Genomic DNA, 9,489 nt, shown 5'->3' with positions numbered 1-9,489 from the left:
CGCAGGCAGTTTGAACCGGCGCGGCAGCCAATCAGATGTGGTGAGGGCGGACCCGTAGGGCGCTGTGGGTCAAGTTGCTGTGGCGGGTAGGGCTGCGGAAAACAAGAGGCTGTAAGTGCGCCGCCGGGAAACCATTTAGCAGCAGCAGCTGAGGAAGCAGAGCCCCACGCCGCCGCCGCCCGCCCCACCCAGACAAGGCAAGGCGCCGCGCACCCGCCGCCGGCGGAGGTCGCAGGGCAGCGGGAGGGCGCTAAAGTGGAGGGAGAATGGGAGTGAGGGCGCGCTGCCACCAGCCCTGGGCACGGAGGGGCTGTGGGGTTCCCGGCGAGGGCGGGCTGCGGTCCCAGAGCTGGCGGGCGGAAAGGACTGGCCGCGCAGGGAGGGCGGCGGGCGGCCCCGCCGAGGGGGGCTGGGGCGCGTGCGGGGGGGCGGTGTGGGCTGGCCGGCTTTCCCGCTGCGGGGGACAGGAGGAAGCGACGGGAAGTGCGGCGGGACGAGCAGGAGAGGGGCTGTAGCGGGGGTGGGGCTGGCGGCCATGGGGGGCGTGTTCGGGCGGGAACGCGCCGGCGGGTGAGAGGGGGGAGCGGCCTGAGGCGCGGCCCCGCCCTGACGCCGCTTTTCCCCCACCCACAGGGACCCGCCGCCGACCTCGCCATGGGCAAAGGCGACCCTAACAAGCCGCGGGGCAAGATGTCCTCGTACGCTTACTTCGTACAGACTTGCCGAGAGGAGCACAAGAAAAAGCACCCGGACTCGTCCGTCAACTTTGCTGAGTTCTCGCGGAAGTGCTCGGAGCGATGGAAGGTGAGCGGGCCAGAGCCCTGCCGGCCCGGCCCCCCGCCCTTGCTGCGGGCTGCTGGGAAAAGATCCCTGGTAGCAGCTGCTGCATAGGCGTTAGTGGGTCACCAGACGCTTTATCTGATTCAGACTTCTTTCCCCTCTGAACAGACTATGTCTAGCAAGGAAAAAGGAAAGTTTGAAGAAATGGCTAAAGGAGACAAAGCTCGTTATGACAGGGAGATGAAAAACTATGTTCCTCCCAAAGGCGAGAAGAAAGGGAAGAAAAAGGACCCCAATGCTCCTAAAAGACCACCGTGAGTGTTTCTATAGAGGGGGTAAAAAAATAATAAACTAGCTCTAATAGTCTAATATTTAATTGCTGTTCTTTGTTTTAGATCTGCATTTTTCCTTTTCTGTTCTGAACACCGTCCAAAAATCAAAAATGATCATCCTGGCTTATCTATTGGAGATACAGCAAAGAAATTAGGTGAAATGTGGTCTGAACAGTCGGCCAAAGACAAACAGCCATATGAACAGAAGGCTGCAAAGCTAAAGGAGAAATATGAGAAGGTACAGTGAAAGTGACAAAATAATGGTAGAAGTTATAGAGATCACTGTAAATGTATGACTTTGGTTTTGCACCTAACCCATACATTGTTTATAATTCCAAGTATTTATGCCAACCTTTGTCAGTTTTCAAAATGCATGGAAAGGTGTGGTGGGAGAGATACCTAGAACTCTCACAATGAACTTGGATGTGGTTTTTACATGCCCAGAGATTTTACAGATACAGTGTCAGAAAACGGGTCACCTGCTTGGTAAAATACATAGGCATACTTGAAAAAGCGTAAGTAAGGGGTCACAAAATCCTTAAAACTGTCTGGGTCATGTGTTCTCTTGCAAAAAGTTTAAGGAATGAAAGTTCCAAGGTGGAAACTGAACGTTTGCACAGACAATATTTGATATTCACAGTGCAGTATTACTAAGCTATTGAAGCAGTATAAATTTCTCTTCAGAGTTGCATTGCCAGCCATTAACCAGCACTTTTCTTCTAGGACATAGCAGCATATCGTGCCAAGAGCAAGAGTGACACAGGGAAAAAGGGCCCAGGTAGGCCCGCAGGATCTAAGAAGAAAGCAGAACCAGAAGAGGAGGAAGAGGAGGAAGAGGATGAGGAAGATGAAGAAGAAGAGGAGGAGGAAGAGGAATAAATGAATGTCCTGCTGTAAAGATTTATGCTCAAAATCCAATATTTTACTAAGAATGTGAACTCAAGTGCAGCTCATTGTTAGCCTCAGTATAAAAATCTGTACAGAACTGTGTATAGGTAATGTGGTTCTTTGTAGGGAGACCTCTGTTTTTAAAGTTAAGTGGTAGCTGTGGGCTGCTACAGTTAAGTTTAAGGGGAAAGAAAGTTGTGGAATGTTTTTGCATATTTAATGGTTTTGTTGAAATTCAGTGACTGATAGCCAGGTGTTTCTTTCTAGCCAAGTAAAACAAAGGAGGTAGCTTAATAGCTGATCTTATATTTTGTAGTATATTGCATTGTATTACTTTTTTAACAATTTTGTAATAAAATGTTGTACATGATTGTTGTACTCCTGATGTTTCTGACAGGCCACATACTCCCAGAATGAAGGACAGTGCTTTCCCTTGCTCTCAGGCTATTGTTGTTACAGCAAAACCAGCAGGTTTCTTAAAGTGTGGTCTCCTGGAGTTAACTAGAAGAATCTAACCACGCATCTCTCCCACACATATTGCTGTTAGTTGCAACCAGTGTTTTCCTAATGCTAGCATGTGCTTTTATCACCTTGTGAACGAAAAATAACCCACCCAACCAACAACCCTAATTTTAAAAACTAAAGTTGCTGATGTTAGTCCTGGATTGTTATTTGCTCAAACTTCTGAAGCACAGGTCTTAAACATTTTGTTTTGGTGTATTACTTGGTGAATGAGTCACTCTTGGGACCTGTCTCTCCGAGATCAGGGTCACTGGCCCTTTTTGCCGTCCTTATCAGGACAGGGAAGTTGGCTGTAAGACAGATGTGGTTAGAGTTATGCCTTCCCAGATGTTCCCTACTCTTCTGGCCCCAGCATTAGTGGCTTCTCATAAAATACACAGCTTGCAGAACAGCATGAAAAATGTTGGAATGTTATCTCCACACATGCCAAGAGATTCCTCGAGGAAAGAAAGAAGGCATTTGTAATGAACATGTGCTCCTGGTATGGTCCCGTTACTGTAACTGATGATAATGTTACCACCATGATTTCTTGATTTTCAAGGTATTTTTTACTCAACCTGTAGTATATTTAAAATTAAATCCCAGATACTTAACTCTTTAGAAGTGGGAAACTGGAGATCCCATAGCTAAACTAATAGCTTAAGTTTTGCTGAGATAAATACTAGGCAAGTTTTTACTAGCCTTTGAAGCCCCACCACTGAAAAACATTTAACGTCTAAAACATTAAATACCATAAGGGGCAGGTTTCCAACTTTTTTGTTTTAAACTATCTCCTTACTGCACATCAATTTCTGAAATAAATTTAACTACAGTCATTGTACATGTGTAAGATGAAAAGAGATTTCAGCACTATAACCATGGTAAGCATCACTGTGGTACATTAATAATGTAGCACTTTATGAAACGAGTCTTGACAAAAAATGGTTTGTGTTCGTGAAAGTATGTAAAAAAGGTCACTGTAAAAGCAATTCAAACATTTTTACAATGAAGCAGGTACTAATCTTTGAAGGACTTAAGAGTTGCCTTCCCTCTCAACCCTGCCCACAAGATACTTAAAGTGGTATCAGAAAGATTAGCTGCTGTTTTACATGTTGGACCTGCCAGAGATACCCAGCACAGGTGGGATCAATGGCTCTATTTGCAAGCTCAGAATTTGGGAAGCCATAGGCATTTTAAATAGCAAGTGAGAGACAGTTCATCCAATGCTCAACAACATTTTCTCCTGTGAAGTTTAGAATCCCAGAAGCAACTTCACCTCATTCTTTTGGCTAGAGACAATTTCTTGTTGTAGTGCATAGTTGAGACTACTCTGGCCTCACTTATTTGCAGCACATTCTGTTCAGATTTCCCTATAGAAAGGCACCACCACCTCTCAATTCTCAGACCCCCGAAGAGAACAGTGATGCTTCAAGAAGTCTTTCAGATTAGATTTAAATAATCTTTTGCAGTGGAATAGCAGTATCAGAATAAATTGACTAGTTTAATTATTTGAATTCATTATTTTTTTTTTTACTTCTGGTAAAGTGCTGTGAAATTTAAAGGAAATATAACCTTTCGTATGTTCTAGAAAGCTGCAAGGAATTAGAAGTACTGTGTCAGAATAAAAGCATATCTTGGGGTAATTCAGAATAAATAAGCTCTTCCAGTGTTTTCTTCAGTGAGGTAAAATCGCTTTTTGGTTCTATTTGGTTAATGAATCTGATCTCCTCCTATGCCAAGGGGACCTGCTTAGTGGATGAAGAAAACACTCTGGATGTTGTTTATCTGGACTTCAGTAAAGCCTTTGACACCACTTCCCACAGCATCCTGGAGAAACTGGCAGCTTATGACTTGGATGGGTGGATGATTCACTGGGTTAAGAACTGTGTGGATGGCTGGGCCCAAAGAGTGGTGGTGAATGGAGTTAAATACGGTTGGTGGCCAGGTACCACTGGTAATCCCCAGGGCTCAGTATTTCGGCCTGTCCTCTTTAATATCTTTATCAATGATCTGGATGAGGGAATTGAGTGAACCCTCGGTGAGTTTGCAGATGACATGAAACTGGATGGGAGTGTTGATTTGCTTGAGGGTAGAAAGGCTCTGCAAAGACATCTGGACAGGGTAGATTGATGAGCTGAAGTCAGTTGTATGAGGTAAAGTTGAGTGCTGGGTCCTGCACTTGAGTCACAACAATTCCATGAAACTCTAAAGGCTTGGGAAGAGCGGCTGGAAAGTTGGTGGCAGAAGATAGCCTGGGGGAGTTGGTTGACAGCCTTCTGTACCTGAGCCACCAGTGTGATCAGGTGGCCTCGAAGGCCAACAGTATCCTGGTCTGTACCAGGAACTGCAACCAGGAGGAGCAGGGAATTGATCATGTGCCTGTACTCAGCACAGGTGAGGCCGCATCTCGAATACAGTGTTCAGTTTTGGGCCTCTCACTACAGGAAAGACGTGGAGGTGCTGGAGAGTGTCCAGAGAAGGCAACAAAGATGGTGAAAAATTGAAGAAAAAAAAATCTTACAAGGAATGGCTGAGGGAACTGGGATTGTTTAGTATGGAGGAGGCTGAGGGGAGAGACTTCATTGTTCTAGACAAGTATCTGAAAGGAGGTGGCAGTGAAGTGGGGGTCAGTCTCTTTTCTCTAGTACCGCATGACAGGATGAGAGGAAATGGCCTAAAATTATGCTAGGGGAGGTTTATATTAGATATTAGGAAGAATTTCTTTACTTAAAGAGTGGTCAGGCGTTGCAATAGGTTGGTCAGGGAGGTGGGGGAATCACCGTCTCTGGAAGTGTTCAAGAATTGTGTGGACACGGCACTTCAGTATGTGCTTTAATGACCGTAGTGGTGTTAGGTCAATGGTTGGGCTTGATGGTGTTTAGAGGTCTTTTCCAATCAATTCTATGATTCTATTTCATTTAGCTAATTTAGCTTCAGCACAACTTCTGCACAAACCAGTGCAGAACTGCTTAAAATTGCCATTCTGTTGTCCCACCTTCTAATAATGCTCTATGAAAAGCCACCTGTGGGTTACTTTATGACCTCATTTACAAATACCTCCTGACTGCTGGGGAAGATCTTATTGCAAAACCAGTCGATTGCACTGCTCTACTAGCCTGACCCACATCCTTACAGGGAGCATTTTGTGTGCATGCCACATCAGCAGAGGCTGCCGCAAGCCATGGCAAAGCTCTGCATCTGGCTGATCTATCAACTAAGAGTGATGCCATGAGTAGAGATAATTAGTAACTTAAAAAAATAGTATTTGTCTTTTCAATAAGAATATGTCAAATATAGATTAAAGAGCATATGGAAATTACTACTTTCAAATTAAGCTTTGAAAAGCATGGGATGTCAGGTCAGGGGGGTTCAGATAATACCCATCTGTGTGCATTGACAGAACTAGTGCTGGAAAGGACTAGCAAGTGATCAAAGTATAACGGGAGTGCTCAGAGAAGATAAGGCCATAGAAGAAAAGCTAAATAGTTTTTCACATCCGTGTCCAATATGGAAAATCTTATGAAATGACTCACTGGAAACTTTTCACTGGAGGTAAACTAGGAGGTCTGTCTCAAATCAAAACTAAAAAGGATGCCCAAAATAGTTACAGGCATCAGAAACACTGCACACATTGCACTAGAGGTCCAGCATAGAGGCATACCATCCAGAAATGCAGACCAAAATGCTACCAAAAATAAGACCAAGGTGGTTAAAGAGCAGGTATGAGAGAATAACAAATGTAGGAAAGTGATCTTTGAAAAGCTATTTCTAAACCAGAAGTAACTTGCACCCCAACAGGCCTGACGCAGCAATGTGTGGCAGGATAAAAAAAGAGCATCACAGCAACTCAAGAAAACAGACAGATGAATAACTTTCAAACACATCAGCCTCACAAGGCCTGCCAAGCTGTCCTAGGGACAAAGATGCTCAAGTAGTAGTGATTCCTAGAGAAGATTTCAGGAAAACTTTTTTTTTCCCTTTTTAACCTTGTAGAAGAGCTTCAGGAAGTTTTCATGACAGAATGTTTTAATGGGAGAGGCATGGTGGAGCATCTGTCTCAAATCCAAGTGCAAAACGTTTTGAAACAAAATGACAGGACAGATGGTATTCATCCTAGAGTTCTAAGGAAACTCAAGGATGAAATGGCTGAACTATGAACCGTACTTAAAACTGCTTTAGTGCTAGAGGAATGGAAGGTCACAAATATGACAGTAATTTTTTGAAAGCATTCTGTGGAGATATGGTGTGCTTCACACCAATAATGCCCATATGGCAAGTAGGTAAGAGCCACAGTACAGCTGAAAGTTGCTGGACAAATGGCTAAATAGGACTTGTGATTTCACAAGAGGAAATCCTTTTCCACAGACCTGTAGATATTCTTCTAAGAAATCAGTGAACATGATGAAGATCAGGTAGTCCTAGTCTACTTGTATTTGGTCTGGTCTACTGCTCAGAAAAGAAATAACTCATTGAAGGCCTTGCATGAATAAAGAACTGATTAACAATGCAAGAACAAAACAGGAATTAGTCATCAGTTTCACCAGTGGAGGAAAATCACCTATGAAAACCCATAGGTTACTTTTGGAGATGAAGTTAATGCCCAGTCATTGTTTAATACACACATAGGTGACTTGGAAAGAAGTGGAGAATGGTGCTGTAAGAAAGATGAGAGCTAACAGCAAAGAACTGCAAAGCCAGCCTGCAGCCTGAAGTGACAGCATAAAACAATCAGCAGGTGAAATATGGTGCTAATATTTAGTATTTCCTTGCTGTCTTCCTAAAGGAACATGAATTTTCCTTTTATTCTTAGATCAACTCAGAACAAAGCCTATTTACAAAGTTGGTCTTATTTTATCTAAGCAAAGACTCTGGTCTGAAGAATTGCAGATATGCTTCTGCTGGGTGCTGGGATTTTTTCAGGGTGTTTTCAGAGGAAACACCTTTAGAACAGCTACAGACCTGGAAACAGACTGCAGTATATTACAGGCTTTAGAACTCAAATAACATGAAAAAAAATCCTAATGGGTGCAGAGAAAAAAAAAAATCAGAAAAAATGGAATAGAGCATTTTATCTTTGATTAGCTAATGATCTATTGAACTGTTTTGTAACAGAGTATCACAGGGATCTTGTATATCACATTGGTACATAATCCAGTATGTATTATCAGTGCTGGATTATTTGCTGTCACTGATCTTGCTTCACTTGCCTTACCATCCTTGGCATCTATTCATTTTTCAGTTTGCTTTCTCATTTTGGCTTGCATTTCTTTCCAATATAAGTGTTTTGCCAGCAATTTCTGCTTCCAAAATTGCTAGGACTCTTTTGTGAGCTACACCACAGTCCTGTTTTCTGTGATCCCATTCGAATCCAGTGTCAAGAATCCCATAACAGGGCCCAGATGTTAAGTTCTCTGCTGCATTCTCCAATGCATGCAGCCCTTGAGGGACACATTAATTCTGCTAACTGGGGGGTATATACAAGACTCAGATCTACCTGGTAAAAAACCTGACTGCCTACAAAAATTTCTCTTCATCAGTGCCTTTAAATAATTGTCACAGACCTGCACCAATTAGTGAGCAAACCTGCATGTTGCTCCAACTACCCTGATATCCTGAAATCAACTATCCCACCTAGCCTCAGTGTTGGAGAGGCTATTGATCTTCCAGGACTGAATATGGAGTCAACTACCCCAAAAATTGTTATAGCTTGCAAATCCATTGCTCCACCTCTAAGTTGTATGACTATTCTCAGGTAAAGTTTACACCCATATATCATTTCTCCAGCAGAGCTGAAGGGATGATGTTTGTGTGGACAAGATCACATCCTTCTAAAAGTCCCTTTTAAAACTGTGCTGGCTTCTTGGGTTCCAGGGTTCTTGGTCTAGTTTTAGTGCAGCTGAGTTGTTAGCTTTTGGCTTTAGGGACTGCAATTTGGTGGCAGATGGTATGGAAGACACAGACAGTAGTGAAGAGATTTGCTTCAGGGCAAGAGAATGAATTGATTCTAGGATGGCATCAATTAGGACAAGCCCTTTGACACTGCCCAAAGAGTGCCCTTGGTTCTCCTAGTGCTGGGATCTCGGGTATTATGAAGAAAGATGTTCCCTCCTTCCTAACAGTCCCCTCTTCTCTCTCTACAGCTACATTAAAAGAGATTGTAGCAAGGTGGCTGTTGGTCTCTTCTCCCTAGGAACCAGTGACAGGATGAGAGGAAATGGCCCCAAGTTGTACCAGGGGAGATTTAGATTGGGTATTTTAGGAAAATTCTTCACTCAGAGAGTTATTAAACACTGGAATAAGCTCCCCAGGGAGGTGTTTAAAAGATGCTTAGATGTGGTACTAAGGGACATGGTTTATCATCAGACTTTGTAGCTCTGGATAATCCCTGTACTCTACAATCTTAAGGGTCTTTCCCAACAAAAACAGTTCTAGGATTCTGAAAAAAAACCAAAAGAGTGTTCCCTACATGTGCTAGCCACTGCCATACACCCAGGGTTTTTCCAAATCTGAATACACAGATGCACTAACAGACAGCTGGGAAACAAAAATATCATCTGTAAAAAAAGTGCTGTAGATTTCAGCATTCAGATTTGCTTTGAAGCAAATAATCGTGTCCTCTTTGTCCTGATTTAGTAAGAAGCATACTCTTTTGCTAAGAAACCTTCTCAGCAAAAATGCATGTTTAATTTAAACATATTTGTCAGCCTAGACATAAATGGACTAAGATAAAAAAAGGAGTCAAAACACTACCACCTAGTCCTGACTTTTGGTTCTACTTCAAAATTCATTCTCAGGTTCATTTTCTATAAGCACACTGAATCTACCTAGTTAGATCAGGGTGGGTGCAAAATATGTCTGTGCGGCACCTCTCAGTGGAAACGTCATTTCTCATTTCACGGGGAAAGAAACCCGAGTCCCCACAGATGTGGCCAAAGGTACCGAGATAAAAAGTGAAATGAAATACTTACAGATATGCAGCTGGTACCAC

At 43.2% G+C, this 9,489-nt stretch overlaps 1 protein-coding gene across 1 annotated transcript; it reads left to right on the top strand.

Moving 5' to 3' along the window:
* Window positions 1-603: 603 nt before the first annotated feature.
* On the top strand, window positions 604-2,183 carry HMGB2 (high mobility group box 2). Its single transcript, XM_009900802.2, has 4 exons — window positions 604-804; window positions 949-1,094; window positions 1,176-1,350; window positions 1,836-2,183. Exons 1-4 carry the CDS (start codon window positions 655-657, stop codon window positions 1,989-1,991), a joined length of 627 nt encoding a protein of 208 aa, XP_009899104.1. The 5' UTR covers window positions 604-654; the 3' UTR covers window positions 1,992-2,183.
* Window positions 2,184-9,489: the final 7,306 nt, after the last annotated feature.

This window comes from Dryobates pubescens, chromosome 1 (assembly GCF_014839835.1).
Source record: "Dryobates pubescens isolate bDryPub1 chromosome 1, bDryPub1.pri, whole genome shotgun sequence".
In the NCBI taxonomy this organism is placed as follows: domain Eukaryota; kingdom Metazoa; phylum Chordata; class Aves; order Piciformes; family Picidae; genus Dryobates; species Dryobates pubescens.
This window is presented reverse-complemented; position numbering and strand designations above follow the sequence as displayed.